General features: G+C 44.9%; 1 protein-coding gene across 1 annotated transcript in view; it reads left to right on the top strand.

Moving 5' to 3' along the window:
- The window catches only part of mical2a (microtubule associated monooxygenase, calponin and LIM domain containing 2a), a 179,713-nt gene that overhangs the window by 107,570 nt on the left and 51,341 nt on the right, over window positions 1-20,802 (top strand). Inside the window, exon 6 of the mRNA XM_084337133.1 lies at window positions 7,667-7,719. Within this exon, the coding sequence (XP_084193259.1) occupies window positions 7,667-7,719 (53 nt within the window). The remainder of the gene's footprint in view (window positions 1-7,666; window positions 7,720-20,802) is intronic.

Here is a 20,802-nt window from a genome sequence, read left to right as displayed (position 1 = left end):
CTCCCAAGCCGCGGGCAACAACACAGACCGCTATACCAAGAAGTGAACTCACTTCTTTGTACCGTGTCTATGCGTCTTTTGAGGATGTGAGAGTGAGTTTAACCCATAGCACCGCTACTCACCCCAGCCCTTCGTGACTGCGCTTCACGATACCATCCTGGCACCGCTACTCACCCCAGCCCTTCTTGACTGCGCTTCACGATACCATCCGTTACATATATCATATATATATATATATATATATATAGAAGGAGTAGCATGATGACAAGGGAGGGCGCTGTGTTGCAATCACTAGGCGCTTGCTGTGGAATCCAGCCGAATGCACGTAATGATGAAAATGTACAAGATTATTCGGTTTGATTATTCCGGTTTGACTACAATATGGAGTAGACACGTTTGGTTACAGCTCCGCTCCCGTCACTGTTAATTTCGTTCAAAAACATTATTTTAACAAATACTAATGAGATTAAACCACATCGTAGGTATTAATAGGAACTTCTACTAACTATATCAAAAGACATAAAGACTCAACATGGATAAGGATGCTAAGGATAAGAAAAAGGGTGGAAAGAAACACGACACAGGAATTCCAACGGCGCCGATTTTGACACGTTCAAAGAATATAACAGGCGAGGCAACGGCGGAACCGTTGTTGACAAGCCCCGATGGGGGGAATATAGTGGAGAATATACCGGGACCGTGCGAATCACGACAGTGGAGAATACGGTGACAGAAATTACACAGGTAGTCAAAGAGAACGAGAAGAACGTCAACGATGGATTGACAGAGTTAACTAATGAAATAAAAAAGGTGGAAGAAGCATGTCGGAGGAAAATACAAGAAGTCAGAGATGAAGCGATGGAGAGGCTGCTCGAGACCCAACGTTACTACAGGCGAAATAATATCCGTATAGTGGGACTTGATGAATCAGTCAATTGCACAGACGACAAGTTTCAAACAGTGCTAGCAGAGATTTTGGGTAACAACATTCTAACCACAGAGCCGATAGTGGACCAATGTTACAGAATCGGTTATCGAGAACAAAAAGGCAACGGTCCAAGAGTCATCATTGTTACTCTGCGCAAAACGATAATAAGAGATGACATCATCAGAAGTGCACGCATCCAAAGGGGGAAACTGAAATATGGTGAAAATTCAATATTTATCTACGAAGATCTATGCAAAGAGGCCATCACTCAGCGTTTCCCCTACAAGGAGGTGATGCAGCGATTGTTCAAGAGTGGCCTCAGGCCAAGGCTAATATACCCGGCACTATTATCGATCGTGGGAATAGACGGCCGGAGGGAAGGATTACGCATGCCTAAAGCCGCAGAGGAATACTTGAAGCTACATCATGGAGCAGGTCCCCCAGGGCAGAACGCAACGCTGTCTCGTAACAGATAAGCCTACTCATCTCTCTCTTTCTCTTTGTATTTCAGTAATTTTATTAGAATGACTTTACCACGACTCAACAAAAGTAGCAGAAGATATGCATGCCGGCAACACCAAGGCACAAGGAATATAATATGGTTCGTAATGCATTATATTTACAGACTTCTGGTCTCCGTGGAGACAAGAATCTATCATTGACACTGTGAACAATCTGGAATATTCTGGGCTCATTGCTCGACTGCTCTGGGACACAAAGGAATATCCCGAAAATACCAGCAGTCATGAACCCTGGGTAGGAAGATCATTCTGGAACACAACATCAGTCTGTCGTATATTCTAGGGTATTCTACAACCTTCTAGAATATAATGCACCATTACAACGAAGGCCTGCAACTTTAACATTAACATCCGGTGTGTATAAGCATATGATCAATTGACTGAAGTTTAATCAGGCCTTAATAAGGCTTTAAAAAAATCAGCCACATCTAAATGTATGAGCACAACAAGGTTATTCTAATATTTTAAATAATCACTCCACTGATTTAGAGATTGGCACAATGTAGCTCTAAAAGTCTCTGTTTTTCTCTTTTACCTCTGTATTCAATTTTATTTTAGTGGTTTCTCCACGATGAGTTTTATTTGAGCTCTGACTCCCTTTTTTTTATCTTTCATTGTTTTCTATTTTTCTTCATTTTTAAGGTGTTAGTATTTGTCTCCAATCTTTTCCTTTTTCAGATGTTTCCTACATAAGTTAGTAGAAGGTTCAAATGAATATATCAATGAAGGTATTCTTTTTTTCATTTTTCATAATATTGTTAGTACATTAAGGGAAGGCGCAAAACCAAAAGCGACATTCTATTGAATTAGAATGAAAGTGTTAGATCCTATGGCGATTAGCATAGGAAGAGTAGGATTACAAAGCTCAGTTTGGGCAATCCGGTGGCCTAAGGGAGGGAGTCATACAATTAGGATGTGTCTAAGACAGTGTTGTGAAGAAGGCACGACAACGCCTCTACTTCCTCAGGCGCCTAAGGAAGTTCCAAGTCAGTCAGAAGATCCTTAGGAACTTCTACTCATGTACAATAGAGAGCATCCTGACCGGCAACATCACCTCCTGGTTTGGGAATAGCACTGCACAAGACCGTAGCAGACTACAAAGAGTGACACGTTCAGCCGAACGCACAATTAGAGGGGGGCTTCCCACCCTCCAGAACATTTACAACAAGCGGTGCAAGGGGAAGGCTAAGAGAATTATTAAGGACTCGAGCCACCCGAACAACTGCCTCTTTGAACTGCTGCCGTCAGGCAAGCGATACCGGAGTCTTATGGCGAGCACAGAAAGACTCAGAAGGAGCTTCTATCCCCAGGCCATCAGGCTGCTAAACGAACAATAATCGCTAAACGAACAATAATCACTATGCAACAACCATCAAATGCACACAGCACACACACCCACACGCACACACTCACTCAAACAAACAACACACTGCAGCACCCACTCTCCACACTTTAGATCACACAAACACACTTACACTTTATATTTATTGATAAAGGATTTGCACTACAACTCGTACACCTACTGTGAATTGTACCTAAACTGCACCTCGTCCATTTATGCCTTGCACTATATAGTATTGTATATTAGTACACTGCACAGTATTGTATATTGTATGGTAACTACGTCTACGAACATTGTACATATGTCTAAACTGAACACTGTGACCTCTTTTTTACTTCTAATTTTTACTATGTCTTTATTTCATACTTATCTTGTCATGCACAGTCTCTGGAGCGCAACAGTAAGAAGCATTTTGTACAAAAGTATTCTGTACTTCTGTATGACAACTATTAAAGAAACTTGAACTTGAAACTTGAAGGGACACAATCCTGTATGACTCTCGGTGGGAGGGGAGGGAAGGGAATTTTTATATGTATGTTTTTAAGCTCGGCTCTCAACGGGACCTCACTAGTTGGATGTATATCTATTGTTGCCTCGCACTCCAGAAGCATTACCAAAAACTACACTACAACATGTATAGATTATGGCTAGTTTGAATATAATGATATGGAACACTGGTGGGATAAATAAACAACACAAACGCAAAAGCGTGCTCACACTGATGAAAAAAGAACATGTGGATGTGGCTCTACTAAGCGAAACGCACATTTTAGAGAAAGACATAGATACGTTAGCGGACAACACTTATCATAATATTAGTCACTCTTCTTTTGGTACGAGAACTCGAGGTGTAGCCATAGTCGTTAGACGTAAGTTGAATATTGAATTAAAGGGAATATGGTCTGATGCAGATGGTCGTATAACTATAGGTATGATTGTACACAATAACAGGAAAATAGCGTTGACAGCGGTATATGCCCCAAATTTGTACGAAGAGGGTTTCTTCTCTACACTAACCAATGCAATGTTAGACCTTCCCGATTACTCATTTATAATAGGTGCGGATTTTAATGCCATTTGGAATCCAAGGATGGACAAATCTTACCTCGCCTTTTCCAGCGAACAAAATAATTCATCTAATGCATTAAAGAATTGGTCGAAGATTACAGGTGTAAATGACTTATGGCGATCACTTAATCCCACGACCCGAAAGTACTCTTGTCGATCTGCGAGACATAACACATTATCAAGAATAGATTATGTCTTTGCATCCCCGAGACTATTTGGTAACTATGAAGTGGAAATGATACCCAATGCACTATCAGATCAGTGTTATTTACTCCTAAAAGGAACATTTGGTATACTATCTTCCCGAGCCCCAAGATGGCGATTTAACTCGATGCTGCTTAATAACAAGGAATTCATTACACAACTCAAAGAAGCTCTTATAGTATTCCTACGGGAGAATGCAAACTCAGTGCAAGACCCCAGAATAATATGGATGTCGGTAAAGGGAATGATCAAGGATTTCACTGATAGCTTTTCCTCCAAAATGCGCAAGAATCAATGCAAAAAACTATCTGAATTGGAAACGCTTTACTCAACGTTATTTAATTCTTTAAAATACAACAACTCAACTCGACTAGAAAATCAAGTTAATGTACTAAAAAAAGAGATCAATGCCATATACAGACAACAAGCGGAAATACAAATACGTAGCACAAGACAACAGCAGTATTCCCAAGGTTCTAAACCTAGTCACCTATTAGCCATGCGATTAAGAATGAATGCAAAATGTGCAGATATAACTACCATTAGAGCACAACAAGTACTTGAAACAGACCCCGAAAAAATAAACGATACATTCAAAGAATTCTACTCCGACTTATATAAATCAGAAACGACCTTCGATCAAAACAAAATGGACACATATCTTAATCAAATTATTCTCCCTAAACTTTCAGAGGATGATGCTAAACAGTTAGAAACACCGATCACACTAGATGAACTTAGGGAGGCCATATCTGAAATGCAAAGTGGTAGGGCTCCTGGAAGGGACGGTATCCCACCAGAAATGTACCTCTCTTGTTGGGACATAATTGGACCCTTATTACTAAATATGATTTTATACTCAGTTAAGGAGGGGAACTTCCATAAGAATGACAATATTGCACTCATAACAGTCCTCCTTAAAAAAAACAAAGACCCCACCGAGTGCGGTAGCTATAGACCTTTAAGCCTCCTCGGAACCGATATCAAACTGTACTCTAAGGTATTAGCCATCAGACTACAAAAACATATGACATCTTTAATCCACCCGGACCAAACTGGCTTCATAAGAGGTCGCTTGATCACCGATAACATAAGACGATTACTACACATACTAGATGCCAATAAGGAAGACAACACACCTAAGGCGATACTGTCCCTAGATGCAATGAAAGCTTTTGACAGGTTGGAATGGTCGTATCTATGGGCAGTATTAGAAAGGATGGGGTTAGGTAAAGGATTCATCAATATGATTAAAGTATTATACAAAGACCCATCGGCCATGATTACAACAGGTACAATCATCTCCAAAATCTTTCCGGTATCACGCTCAGCCAGACAGGGCCCTCTTAGTCCCGGACTATTCGATCTATCATTAGAGCCTTTAGCACAATATATAAGACAATCCCAATCCATAGAACCAATCATAATCAAGGGCACACAACACAAAATTAGTTTATATGCGGACGACGTAATACTGTTCATGCAAAACCCCAACACAGCACTGCCTCATCTTCTCAAGCTGATTGAGGACTTTGGAGATCTATCGGGATTTAGGATAAATTGGCCGAAGTCGGCCTTCCTCCCACTTAACGCCCCTGCAAAAAGAAATATAACCCTCCCAAAAGAGATACAGATGGTAAAACAATTTAGATGTTTGGGAGTTGAGATATTCCCCAACATAAGCCAAACGGTGAAGTACAATTACATAAAAATCCAAAACAAAATCAAATACGACCTTGTCAGGTGGTCGAAACTTAAAAACTCATTACAGGCACGTATATCAATAATCAAGATGGACGTCCTACCTAGAATCAACTTTTTCAGCTCAATGCTACCGTTACCCCCTCCAAAGGGTTACTGGAAAGAATTACACTCCTCCACATACAAATTTATTTGGAATAACAAACCACCACGTATAAAAAGATCCACCGCACAGAGAAACAAAGCAGACGGAGGTATGGCATTTCCAGATTTCTACCACTACTTTAAGGCGTACACTTTAAGACCACTAACAACATGGTTTGATCCCCAAGCATTAGTATCCTGGAGAAATTTTGAAGAAAATATAGTAGCTCCACATAAGCTGAAGGGCATAGCATACACCAAATTACCAATTAAGCAATGCGAAGGGGAAATTTGGCCCCATAATCACTCATGCGATCCGGATATGGCGCGAAACACAAAAAAAATATCCTAACCCACATAAATGGCACAATCATACTCCCTTATTCAATAACAATGAACTCTTGATTGAAAAACGACCTATAAGATTCCCTATATGGGAAGAGCAAGGCATACACTCATTAGGGGATGTTTTTAACAAACAGGGTTTGTGTAGCTATGGAGAAATATGCAAAAAATTTAATCTCACCAAGTCCACATGGCTTTTTTACATACAGTTACGGCTATGTTTGAAGTCTCACGGTGTTCCATTAGACATACCAATTGAACACCACAGATACCACAAATTCTTCTATGAAAGAGAGACATCGAGTGGTTTTGTTTCAGATTTTTATCATCAATTACTAACGTCCTCGTATGAAACCCTCCAACTAGACTCTGTCTGGAGGAGGGATATACCAGACCTGGAAAGCGACTTTGATTGGCAAGCAGCCTGGGCAAATATTCGATTCACATCAAGGAACCCGGACCATCAACAAATCAATCTTAACTATATTCACAGGACATACTTGACTCCGATAAGACTGAAAAAAATGGGTCTTATACAAGACTCCAAATGCTCCTTATGTACAAATGGGGACGAGGGGACATTTATGCACATGTACTGGGACTGCCCAACAGTTAAGATATTCTGGAAAGAGGTGACCCAGCAACTATCAAACCTCTTAACTTGGAATATACCTGTACACCCCTCTGTACTACTGCTGAATGATGTTTTTGAGTGGGCAGTACATCCACAGCTAAAGAGATTGGTTTTATCGGGTATCACAGTGGCTAAAAAGCTGATAGCATCACGATGGTTCCAACCGGAAAAAATGTGCCGAAAGGTCTGGATTATTACATATCTCGATGTGATCTATCAAGAAATATCTACAGCAAGAATTTTGGGTCTCAATGAATCCAAAATGACACTGTGGTTAGAAGTGGTGGAGAAAATAAAAGCTAGCATATAATGGTAATGCCTGGTTAGGAGCGAGGGAAAATGGATGGATTATCCAATGGGGGGTCCGGAAGGGGGGGGTACGAGCTGGAGCATATGTGTGTAGGTTTTTAGATAACAGGTATTAAGGGTATATCCTATATAAGACAATTAAATAAAATGTGATTTCATTTCATTGGATGTGCACTGACAAATAATGCTTGTATATCTTATCGTGTGTTGTCATGTTTGTTTATGTGTTTGTTTAAAAAATAATAAAAAAATGTAATACAAAAAAGATTATTCTTTTATAAGAAGCCAAACCATTTATGGGAGTGTTGCTATGCAGGGAGATAACAGAGTGAGCATTGAGGTCATGCGTTATCAGTTACACTCTGTAGGCTGGGTCAGGGGGGGGGGAGGGGGTGCGGTAAGGCAGCCTGACTGGCAGACGATGGTTAGCGGTGTAATTACATGGAGTGTATGTACGTACACAAGCTCAGGCCTGAACCTGTGGATGAGGGCGCAGAAGGCGGCGCCGTTCTGCCAGGAGGACGTCAGGTCCGTCACAGTCGCATTCCTGTAGCCCTCCGTCTGTCTCTGGCACCAGGTCAGCAACCTCCCGGGCCTCATCTCCGAGTCTGCACAGGAGAGGACGACACACCACATGTCATGATGATAGTCAGGTTACTTTTTTCTACGAAACCCAGTTTCGACTGTTTTGCAAAAGGATGATTGACACCCCTTATTTACCGGACCGGACACTTAGATCCTCAGATCAGAATGTGTTGGTTGTTCCAGAGTCCAGGCTGAAGGTGAAAGGTGTCTGTTCAGTGGTAGCGCCTAGACTCTGAACCAGCCCCCCACTCAGCTTAACTGCAAACCAAGTCTCCACTTTCAAAAAGAACCACCTTTTACTGAAACCTTTTCTTTTCTTTTTATTAGAATTGTTCTTCTTTTTATATGATCTTGTATTTCTGTATTATGTATTGTTCTTGTTCCTCTGTTTTATATTGTTTTGTATTTTATATTATTATTGTTGTTACCATTTATTTATTTATTATTATTCCATTGTCTGTCAAGCACTTTGTATCCTTGTATTAGAAAGGTGATACAAATAAAGTTTATTATTATCCACCAGTTGGCACTACTCCTTCCGACAACTGTACTGGGAAAATTGTCAAAATCAGTGTTGTTGAACTTGTAATACTGACAGCCAGAGTTTCTGGAGGGCAATTGAATTTTAATTTCTTTAATTTCTTCACTGCGGATGACAATAGCAGAGCCTACATCAGTCTCATCTCGAAGGTTTGTCAGACATAGCTAAACAAAGAGAGACAGGACTTTCAAAAACCTTTGTAAAAAGTCAAACAGACAAGTCGGTCACTTGAGCATCTAGATCTAGAACATATAGGCTGTGAGGACATGATGTCATCCGATGCGAACTGGCTCAGTGACAGTAAATGAGGCGAAGACAGAGAGGATGTGTCCCGGGATGGGGGCTGGGGTAAGCACACATCCCTGTCAGGACCTGTCTTGCCACCGGTGGGTAACACAAGGTGGTATTGTGTAGCTAGGCGGTTTAGTCGTCTTGCCGGTTCTACAAACTTAAAGATTAACTTAAAACAAAGGTTCAGATCCTCTTTCCATCATTAATCTTGAATGTCATCCATTGTAGACAGTATCTGGTTTTAAGAAATTGTGAACAGCATAAGATACCAATGCTATAGTGTACTCTAAGTATCATATCAACCATATCAGTGTTTCCCTGCTGCGAGGCACAGAATTTCCCCTCCACCCACACCCACACACACACACACACACACACACACACACACACACACACACACACACACACACACACACACACACACACACACACACACACACACAATAAACGTGGTAGTTGCCTTTATATGAATGCAGAGTCATTTTAACCCTTTCAGATGTACAATCTCACATGTAAGATTAGAATGTTCAGAATTTAACATTGTAATGATGATCCGGAATTTCCCCAAGGGGATCAATAAAGGAATATCTTATCTACTGGTCATTGAAAGCTATAGACATGGTACAATTCTAACACAGAATTCGGAGGGGAAAAAAAGAACTTGCACTTGAAAGGGTTAAAGACAAAAACTCCTCAGCTCAGTCGAGGCATGTGAGCTACGGTATATTAACCCTGTACAGCCGGCTGGGTTCTATTTCAAAGCTCTCCAGTCTTGCTATGACTCCACGTGGAAAAACAAACTTCTGGCAGCAAATTATTCTCCATAGGTGATTTATGCCGGTCCTCCCTGGGTCTCCTGCTTCAGTAAGCTTACAGGAGGAGGCTATATGCTGGTCCTCCCTGGGTCTCCTGCTTCAGTAAGCTTACAGGAGGAGGCTATATGCTGGTCCTCCCTGGGTCTCCTGCTTCAGTAAGCTTACAGGAGGAGGCTATATGCTGGTCCTCCCTGGGTCTCCTGCTTCAGTAAGCTTACAGGAGGAGGCTATATGCTGGTCCTCCCTGGGTCTCCTGCTTCAGTAAGCTTACAGGAGGAGGCTATATGCTGGTCCTCCCTGGGTCTCCTGCTTCAGTAAGCTTACAGGAGGAGGCTATATGCTGGTCCTCCCTGGGTCTCCTGCTTCAGTAAGCTTACAGGAGGAGGCTATATGCTGGTCCTCCCTGGGTCTCCTGCTTCAGTAAGCTTACAGGAGGAGGCTATATGCTGGTCCTCCCTGGGTCTCCTGCTTCAGTAAGCTTACAGGAGGAGGCTATATGCTGGTCCTCCCTGGGTCTCCTGCTTCAGTAAGCTTACAGGAAGAGGCTATATGCTGGTCCTCCCTGGGTCTCCTGCTTCAGTAAGCTTGCAGGAGGAGGCTATATGCTGGTCCTCCCTGGGTCTCCTGCTTCAGTAAGCTTGCAGGAGGAGGCTATATGCTGGTCCTCCCTGGGTCTCCTGCTTCAGTAAGCTTGCAGGAGGAGGCTATATGCTGGTCCTCCCTGGGTCTCCTGCTTCAGTAAGCTTACAGGAGGAGGCTATATGCTGGTCCTCCCTGGGTCTCCTGCTTCAGTAAGCTTGCAGGAGGAGGCTATATGCTGGTCGTCCCTGGGTCTCCTGCTTCAGTAAGCTTACAGGAGGAGGCTATATGCTGGTCCTCCCTGGGTCTCCTGCTTCAGTAAGCTTACAGGAGGAGGCTATATGCTGGTCCTCCCTGGGTCTCCTGCTTCAGTAAGCTTACAGGAGGAGGCTATATGCTGGTCCTCCCTGGGTCTCCTGCTTCAGTAAGCTTACAGGAGGAGGCTATATGCTGGTCCTCCCTGGGTCTCCTGCTTCAGTAAGCTTACAGGAGGAGGCTATATGCTGGTCCTCCCTGGGTCTCCTGCTTCAGTAAGCTTACAGGAGGAGGCTATATGCTGGTCGTCCCTGGGTCTCCTGCTTCAGTAAGCTTACAGGAGGAGGCTATATGCTGGTCGTCCCTGGGTCTCCTGCTTCAGTAAGCTTGCAGGAGGAGACTCAGCATCAGTCGTCACTCAGAACCTCCTCACAGAGGAAGCTGAACATGTGTATAATATAAAGTTTTTGTTTGTTTGCTTGTTCTGATCCCCTGAAATGTTTTCCATCTAAAGATGAATCTGCAATTCATGAGAGTGACCTCTTTCTATCGTACCTCGTCTCGACAGGTTGACAGGCCGGCGTATAGTAGCAGCACGCTCCAGAGAGCAAGGCTTCAGTTCTCCACTGACGAACAGGTGACGTACCTGAGACGGACGAAGACAGACAAGATGACACTTGAAATGAGATGAGACGGAATATCATCCCCTGCTGAAACTGGGTGTGACGCCACATCATCCGCTTACATAACCTCGCAAAGTAGGAATCTGATACTGTTTCAGGTGATAAAAGTGAATAAAACAGTGGTCTCACCTGAAGTGGCCTCACGCAGGAGGAGAGGAGGTTGGGGTATCGAGAGCCGGGGTCTATGGTGTACTGATCAAAGTTCTTGGTTAGGTTTTCAGGCGTTGTCTGTGGAAGCAACCTGTAAATACTCTCCCTGTGGATAAACAAAAGACTGTCAGAAAACTGAATCTGTGCATAATATTATTATAATGCTGGCTGGATGTACAAAAAGTGGTGTGTGTGTGTGTGTGTGTGTGTGTGTGTGTGTGTGTGTGTGTGTGTGTGTGTGTGTGTGTGTGTGTGTGTGTGTGTGTGTGTGTGTGTGTGTGTGTGTGTGTGTGTGTGTGAGAGAGAGATGGAGAGGAGTGTGTGTGTCTGTGTGTGAGAGAGAGAGAGAGAGAGAGAGAGAGAGAGAGAGAGAAAGAGAGATAGATAGAGAGGAGAGAGGCAGAGGAGAGGAAGTATGAGAGAGAGACAGAGAGAGAGACAGAGAGAGAGACAGACAGAGAGAGAGACAGAGACAGAGAGAGAGAGAGAGAGAGAGAGCGAGAGAGAGAGCGAGAGCGAGAGCGAGAGCGAGAGCGAGAGCGAGAGAGAGAGAGAGAGAGAGAGAGAGTGAGATATATATAGAACATACCTCTCAGCCAGCACCTCCAGAACAGGCCTGCCCTCAGCCCAGCTCTTCACCATCCAAGCCGTATCAGACGCAGCCAGGAACCCCCTGGCACACCCAGTCCCTGTGGGCCAGAACGGCTGCACACAAACACACAGTACCGTCTTCAAATTGTAGGGCTAAACATATCTTTCATGAGAGAATCCACGGTGGAAAAGACAGGCACAGCAGCATTTATACCACATAGAGATTTGTACAGTAATTCAAACTGTTTGATCAGATTTGAGCTGTGTGAACCAGAATGTCGACAGCTCTTGGCTTTTATAACTGTGTAATTTTGGGCCTCGAACCCATAGTGTAATCTGACAGTTACTGTCACGCCAAGTGCGGCCTTCTCACCTCTAGAAGACTGTCCCCGACCAGTGTCACTAGTAGCTGGTGTCCGAAGCGTTCCCTGACCAGGGCGGCGTTATCCGAGGCGTGCATGCTGGTGAAGTCAAACATGGCCACATCTGGTTTCCCACAGTGGTTCATGGCGAAGTCCAGCGTGGGAAGTTGATAGTTGGTGCCAAAGTCAGCAGCCTCACGGGCGTAGCACAGGAGAGCTTCCTGGTTGACATTCTCACTGCTCAGCAGCATATCAGAGTCTGTGTAGTCCTGGAAGACAAAGACCTTACAGTTAGAAGACCTAACCCTCACACTCTCTTTTACCATCATGCACTTTGCTAATAAGTAATCTACTATGCCTATATTACTACCTACTATGCTTAAATGTCTACTATGCACTCAGAGTGTAGCACGCAACACTTTTTGACAAACAATATCACTTGCCCTTACAGTAGCTGCCAGGGTTGTACCCTTCCTGCTGACTTGTTGTACAGAACTTGTAGGTCGCTTTGGATAAAAGTTTCAGCTAAATGACTAAATGTAAATGTGTGTGCAATGCATGTGTGTGCATGTGCGTGTGTGTTTACGAAACCAAAATCAGTCATCAGTTCTGTTCTGACGGGCGGTGAAACGTACTGTATACGTTTTGAAATAATGCAACAAGCCGAAGTGAAAAGAGAGCTCTGCGTTAAAATGTGTGTAAATGAATATGAACAGAGAACAAAAGCCCAAAGGGAAACGCATCATTCATACTGAAGCTCCTTCTGGCCTCCAGTACCTTTATTGTGAAATACCATCCTGGACCACGGTTCAGTTTAACCGAAGTACAGTATCTTCATGAATGGGTTCATATGGTGACTCATGCAGAACCACACCAAGTGCTGGAGGACAGATCCAGGGTCAGATTCATAACTCAGTGAAACGAAGTGCTCCTTTAGGGACACCTAGTAGCTTTTCATCGCTGGTGTGAAATCAGCTGGCAAGACATGAGACCGTTCTGCACTCATCTCCCTTCTGAAGGAAATCGATGATTTGCATTTGGTTTATAACCTATTATAGTTTTAAGAGGATAATATCATCATCATCATCATCATCATCATCATCACCATCACCATCATTATCCTGTATGTGTGTTTCCAGCCAAAACTGTGCAGACAGGGCCGTTATCAGCTGGGTGGAACAGAGAGAACTAGGGGGGGGGGGGGGGGGGGGTAATATCAACAATTGAGCGGTTGCTATAGTGATCTGGGTCAAATAGCTGTGGGCGAAGACAGCACTGCTTGTAGCCATCTGAGAGCAGCCAGGTCAGAGAGGTAGAGGTGGTGGAGGAGGAGGCGGTCAGAAAGAGAGTGTGTGCATGCCAAGGTTGTTAAACATAAACACTGATAAGGACTGGGAACAGTGCAGATTTGGTCAGAGAGAACTATGCAGAGTTTGACATCGAACAATACTAAAGGTTAAAAGCAGTTGCCATGGCAGCGTCACATGGTAACAAGAAGAGGGGCGGGGCCTGTCGTTGCTATGGCGAAGATAATATAATGGAGTTTTCTTCCGGGTACAGTTAGAATGAGAAACGAACCACACCGAAGAGCACACTCGTTGATCAGAGACTTTCATCCCTCTCCACCCTCGCTGGGTGGGGGAGAGGAGTGACACCTCATCATTAGCTTCGGCTAACAGAGAAGGGTTTTGGCTAACGACGAGGCCTCAGCCACCATTGGACTAACAGCAGACAAGACGATAGAATAATGAATTTAGTGTTCCATCAAAGACTTTTCAAGGACAATACGAGATGGGTAACATCTGAGGCTTTTGTTTATGTAATAAACAACGGGTTCCAAGAAAGGTAACATGTCTGACGGTGTGAATTATTATGATTACGGATTGCATTAAAGGGGAATGACAAAGATTGTACAGCCAGTATGAGAAGACATCAAAGGAATAAACACAACGCAGATCCCACACAAGTCAACAGATGAAGAGGTGATACTGGCTGATTGATCCAAATCTAACACTTCCTTTTGTCAGACAGACACCTCTTATTCAATTTCATAGTATAATATCTACATCCTGATCTGCAATGCACACTTTTTAGAACTGTAATCTTTATTTTAGTCATCTTATTTTATTCTATACTAAATTTATTGTATTGCACTGCACACTTTTTAGAACTGTATATAGTCATCTTGTTTTAGTCATCTTATTTTATTCTATGCTAAATGTATTGTATTTTATTATTGGTTTTAATATTTTATATATTTGGTTTATTATTGATGTTAATGTGCAATATTTTATTATTGGAAGCTGCTACAGTCGAGGGACCACAATAAATAGATTTTCACTCTTCTTGCTGTAAAGTACTGAAATAAGTGACAATAAAGGAATCTGAATCTTTCTTTAAGTTCCAGCACCACACACACACACACACACACACACACACACACACACACACACACACACACACACACACACACACACACACACACACACACACACACACACACACACACACACACACACACACACACACACACACACACACACACACACACACACACACACACACCCCTCGCAATGGTAAAGAATTGCGTGCGCTCACATGAATGATGACCCCCTTGTCCAGCAGGCTCTGTTTCTTGGCTGTCATGACAAAGTAGTGTGTGTTGTCTCTGTAGTACACAATGTTCTCCAGGTCAATGCCTGAAACCAGACAAATACAGTGAGATAAGATTAAAAAGAAAACAAGAAAAACACAAAAGTCCCACCACCGAATCTAACCATCATTTTTATTTAAAGATACACGTCAACATTATGGGAAATGAGCTTACCATCTTCTCCGGAGTCAGACAAGACGATACACACCAATTTCTTCTCTGTGCATTAAGTAGAAAGCTATCCGGCTGCAAGCTAGCCTAGCTTAGCACAAATTTATGGAATGAGATACGGACGGGAGCATGTCTATGTTCCCCGGGTCCTATGTTCCCGGGGTTCTATGTTCCCCGCTTTGATTGATTGATTGATTGAACATTTTAGACCACCAGCCCTGATTCCAAACTCTAACCTTAACCAGTTCGAAAGAGGGCCTAAGCTTAACCGTTCGAAACAAGGCGGACATTAATAATTAATAAAATAATAAAATTTTATAAAATTTTAAATCTATTAATCAATCAAAGCGGGGAACATAGAACCCGGGGAACATAGAACCCGGGGAACATAGGACCCGGGGAACATAGGGATGATCCCATACGGACCAGCTAGCCTATCTGTTGGCCAAAAACACCTCTCCCAGAGTTTTAAGTTAGGCTAGTGGTCCATATCCTCTTCCATTAATGTTAGCTAAGCTGGGCTAGCTTGCAGCCGGATAGCTTTCATGTGTTTTGTGGTGAGAAATATGTTTTGTACCGCCTCCCATTGACCATATTCACACAGAGACCATTTTTCTATTTTGTTGCTCTTATGTTCCAGGAACAGGGTGGAAAGGAATCCCAACCTGAGCATGACATGTGAATATGGTCAATTGGTTGATTTTAAAACGTATTTACAGAAGAGGTGTCATAACTCAACAGCTAAAATATGCAATTTTTTCTCTGGTTAATAGCAGCCAAATTCCTTACTGAATAAGACCTGTTTATGTATCTCGGTGTACATTGGATATCTACCCAATTTGGCGTTGACAGGGGAACATTTGAAAAAGCCTTAGGGAAAAGAAAGAAATTACAATCTAATATAATGGACATGCATGGTTGAGAAGGCAAAGCTGTAGAGAGGAAGGACATTGTGTATTATCAACTTCCTAATCAGATAGCATCTAGACATAATCAATAGGAGTTTCTGAAATGGCCCTAATGATAGAGAACCAAGAAGTCATTAATATTATAAGTGATTAGCATTGATCTGGGGCTCTGGGAGATCCCTGGACCAAACACACCAGAAACAAAAGCTGCAGCTGATGTTGCCTTGTCTTTTGACAGTATGTACATGTACAGTACATGTAGGATCTCACTGTAGGCTCTCATGTTCACGCATACTGAGCCTTGTTGTTCTGTTCCGTTAGTGGCTCTGCTTGGCATCACTACTGCACTATCTCGCGTACGTGCACGCGCACTGAATAAACCACAAATGTACCTTTAATACCAGTATTAGTCTGACCACACCCCTCATCAGCTTACCTTCATAAGCAGGTGTGTGGTCACCTGCTCTCCTCCTTCTCGCTTTCACCACAAGGAAGTGCCTCGGTAGTACCCCACTTGACGTGTTGTTGTTAGGGGAAAGGTAGTTAGTTTACAAGGAGTGATACGTTGACATCATATCTTTATTTTCTCTCTCACTATTTTTCGAGAAAATACGGCGATATTGTCTTCGTACTGGAGTGTCTAGAAGATGATGATCATTCTAAAAACCCTCCACCGGTTTTCGTATTGGGAGCACGCCGCTGCATGCTTCTCAACTGCAGTTCCTTGCTGTGTTTGTTGGGGTGAAACCTGTCAGGCCACAGCTGAACTGTCGGACATGCCGCTGTTGTGAGAAGCGGTGCGTTCCAGGTTGGGTGAGTAGTGTTTGCTGGCGGGCTCCACTTGTCTGTTAGTGCTATGGGGGCTACTTGACAAAGTTTATGGAAACCGGCCCCAGGCTAGGGTCCTTTGTTCAGCCACCTAGGCGACAGAAGGCCTTGGTCTGAAGACCATTATAGTTTTAACTAGTGGGCCGCGACCATTGACACTGGTGATCCCTGTGTGTTCTGGACGAGTGGATTCTCTCTGTCACCGTGTTAAGGCCCCATCTTTCATATCCAAATGAGAGTATTCCTTCACGAGGGGATATGTGCATGTAATGTGCGATAGCGGCAGATTCATGTTCAAAGTCAGCTACACAGGCCAGTTGGTACTGTGCTGATTCCGTCGGGTGTGGTAAAGTCACCGTTGTGAAGCGGTGTTGACATCTTGTTTTCTCTCTTCTCTTAAAAAGTGAGGAGAGGTTCAGAACGGCGGCCTGTCTGGGTGAGTGTTATGTCATTGTTTACATGTTCATAGCTTACGGTAGCCAGTCAGCTGTTAACTGCTGCGTTAGCCTGCTGGATCGCTGCATGGCCTGCTTAGGGCCTACTATTAGCCAGTCAGCTGTTAGCTGCGGGGCTAGCATGTCGTGGTCGCTGGGTAACGTTAGCTTGCTGCTATAGGCCATGGCTGGCGCGGGGTAGCTTAGCTTCTCGCGCGCCGCCGTGAGCTCGCTTCTGATCGCGTGCGTCGTTAGCTCGGCGTCTCGCAAGCAGAAGCAGTAGCACCCGAACGGTTGGAGCGGCCGTTAGCTTGATGCTATTCTGTTGAACGTGCTTTGATTTTAACATGTTTTACACTCTTGACCGCGACGTCATCCTTGACAGGGGATGTTTCGTCGACCCTGCCCTGAGCCTGGACGGCAAGGTTGCATCAACGGGGGACTGTAGTACGGGTTGGGGCGGTGACGCTACCCAGTTCGGACAACACAGGAGCGGCTGTGTTCCTACGGTGTCTGTGACTGCACTTCGCTGATCTGCGTTCCGGGTAGGAACGGGGTTGACCAGACCTCATAACACGTCTTCTGGTTTTACTTTGCTAAATGTATTGTGAATAACGGTGTTTTTTCCCAAAACGTGTGTTGTTGCAATGCATTTAGGATACGTTGCGGGTTATGTGTGAGCTGTTTTTTGTCACTGGCAGTTAGCTTCTCCGTGCAAATCGGGATGTAATGATCTGGTTGTTGTGTGAGAAACATCATGGTGTTTATATGTACTGTGTACTCACAACTAAGGTAACTAACCTATGAAGCTATGCTTGGTGACAAGTGAGTAAAAGAATGTTCTTTCTCAGACTGTAATGACAATGAACAGTGTGTTCACACATTAACAGGTTTTCCTGTTTTAACTGGCCGTATTGAGGGTAAAATAGGAGGATTGTGTTTCCCCCCCGGTTTCCTGGGGACTTTTTCATCCTCCTATCAGACATGTTGTGCATTAATTGTGTCTTTTGTGTGGTAGGGATACGATGTAACTCTTAGCTTGATTGCTGAGGTTGTGCTAAATCTGCTGGAGAAACTTATTTCCTAAAGGGAAATTGGTTTGGTTGCTGTCATGTGTGCTTAGCAAGGCCTGTGGTCGATACTAATCAAGAATGATGTATTCTCTCATTGTGAAAAGAAAACGGCGTTCCTCTGTTGAGTGTTTTTGCCGTTTTTTGTAGGTGATGATGGGTTGTGTGTGTCATGTGACCTACAACTGGGTTGGACTGGCCACAGAAGCACATGTGTATGTTGGACCGGGGCTCTTAGAGCCCTCTCTATTCTGTGTTTTTCCTTAGTAAAAATCAGATAGCAGGTTAGCTCATGCGCTGTGTGGAGCTGTGAAACGCTTCATAGAGCTGACTATGACTGTGTCATATTCTCTTTTTGTCATTACATCGTATCATGGGTGTGGGGTCGTAAAGGGGTGAACTGGTAACCTTTCCTCTCCCCATTGTTCTGTCGGTCAGGGGTACACCCCCTGTCCTTCAAGGTTCCCGTCACGTGGCGGTTCGGCACGTTACGGGGGGGGGGGGGGGGGGGGGGGGGGGGGGGGGAGGGAGTTCCTGGTCCCACGGCCTGGTATATTGGGCGTGTGCACCGCAGGAATTCCCCCGCCATAGAGTACGTCACCGTGCGCGTCTCTGTTGGTAGGACTTCCGTGTGCTGTTCAGGTCCATGTGATGGATCTGTTTTCAGGGGGGGTGGTCAGGGGCTCCTCCTCACCAAGCGCCTATTCAGGCCTTCTGTGAGTTCGGACTCCTTCTTCCATGTGAGGAAGCCTCCATCAGAGTACAGAGCCTTCCTCCTCAGATTGTCAAAGTGAGTGGACCCTCTAGAAGGGTCCTTTTCTATTGTATGTATATTCGATTCAATTCGTTTATTGAGTGTGTATGGGTTCAGTGCCTCTTCCCCGGAGGCCCTAAAACCAGTTTTTTACATGGCTCAAGGTGCAATATATTCTTTTCAATCTGTACAGCTCGCGTGGGAAGTCTCTCTGGGGATCCCCGTCTCTTTCCTATGGGAGGGTGGGGGGATGTAAAAATGTGAACATTTTTTACCCCGGCTGTGTAGACTGGATACATACTGTTGATGCTTCCTTCTTTCTATTCCAGAAGTGTTGGAGTTAGGGAGTGTCACACCCCTCTTGTCGTTCCCCTGGGCGCCTTGGGGATTCAATGACAGGTCTAAATAGCCTGTTCATTGATGGGCGGTGTGTCCCGACGCACGTATAGTGCTAGCTCGCTGTAAACAGGCGATTGACTGGCACGCCTTGGTTGCTTGTGGTTGAAACAGCGTTTTTATAAAGCAACTGAGATGGGGGTTTTTCCTCTTCCGACGACCACATCCCATGACCTGGGTGGGTTGTCGACGGATTCTCGTTCATGTCTGGGGGATGATGACGGGATGGATCTGAACATATGTGGTGGGGTCTCACGCCCTTGGGGTGGGCCACCAGGCGCGGTTCGTCCGAACGTCTGGGTGGCGCCTTCTTTTCATGTTAAGATCAACACGCATATCTGCCCTTCTCCTGGAGTAGGCATGTCGGCGTGGTTAGGGCACGGGACTGGTTCTGGTCACGCTGGTCCAGATCAGTTGAACCCGTTGTCCGCCGGGGATGCAGATCTGCTGTCTGGTACCCTGAGGGACTTGGGCTTTTTTTCAGGGGGAAAAATGCCAGGTCGGTCTGGGTGTCACAGGGTTAAGCGCTATGGAGACCCTGGTTGGGTATGTTTTTTACTCAGCACTGTCGTCATGGCTTACAGCCATGCCATTCTTTACGCGCTCGATCTCGTCGGATCTCGGCCGCTACACAGGGTTGGTCCTGGTTAGTACTTGGTTGGGAGACCGCCTGGGAATACCAAGTACGGTGTGCTTAGGGGCTGGTTCTCCATTATTTTTCGCTCCTCTCTCACGCATGGCGAAGAGGGGCCTGTGGGGGTGGTTTTTTGACCTCCTCTGGTGGACCCTGTGCTTCCCGTACCGCCAGGGCCCGGTCCGAAGTGATGTTTGCGACCCGTAGGCCTGGGTTAACCCTTTTTGGAAACTGAAACACTTGTACTGCGGTATAGCCGGTGTATACCCGCAGGTGTGTTTTGGAGTTTTTTCTTGAGGGGTTATAGGAACAACCACCGCATTGGGTAACACGAGGTGGTTGATTCCCTGGTGTGTTGGTGCAGTGTCAACTCCCGGTTCACCGTTTGAGGGTGCCCCTGCACGTTCATGACGTCCTGCCAATCGTGTCAGCCTTCTCTGCCTCGACCCCTCTGGGTGGGGTTTTTTAAATGGAGGCTTGGTCATGCAACAACGCCAGCATACGCCCCTTCCGCCGGGGCAAGCCTGTGTTCAGCTGTCCCCTCTGGCGCCTGTCTCGTCCGCAGTCTCCAGGCTAGGGTTAACAGCCTGTTGCCTGGTTTTTCCCCGGTGCGCTGCCTGCTTCCGTTGGTTAACCTTTTTTGTGTGCTTACGGCCATGCTGACTGTCTGTTCTGCAGGGTCAGTGTGCCAGGCGGTGTACTGTTGGGGGGACGGGGCCCGCTCGGCTTACGGCCCATACCGACCTGAACACGCCGATCTCGTCCGATCTCGGAAGCTAAGCAGGTTCTGGCCTGGTTAGTACTTGGTTGGGATACCGCCTGGGATTACCAGGTGCAGTAACTGGGGGGCCTTTGTCCGAATACGCTGGCGATGTGGGGGGCGGGGCACTACGTGCCCACCTGGTG

Source organism: Notolepis coatsorum, assembly GCF_963971535.1.
Source record: "Notolepis coatsorum genome assembly, chromosome: 20".
Taxonomy (NCBI): Eukaryota; Metazoa; Chordata; class Actinopteri; order Aulopiformes; family Paralepididae; genus Notolepis; species Notolepis coatsorum.
Note: the sequence above shows the minus strand (reverse complement) of the source record. Positions and strands in the feature narration are given on the sequence as shown.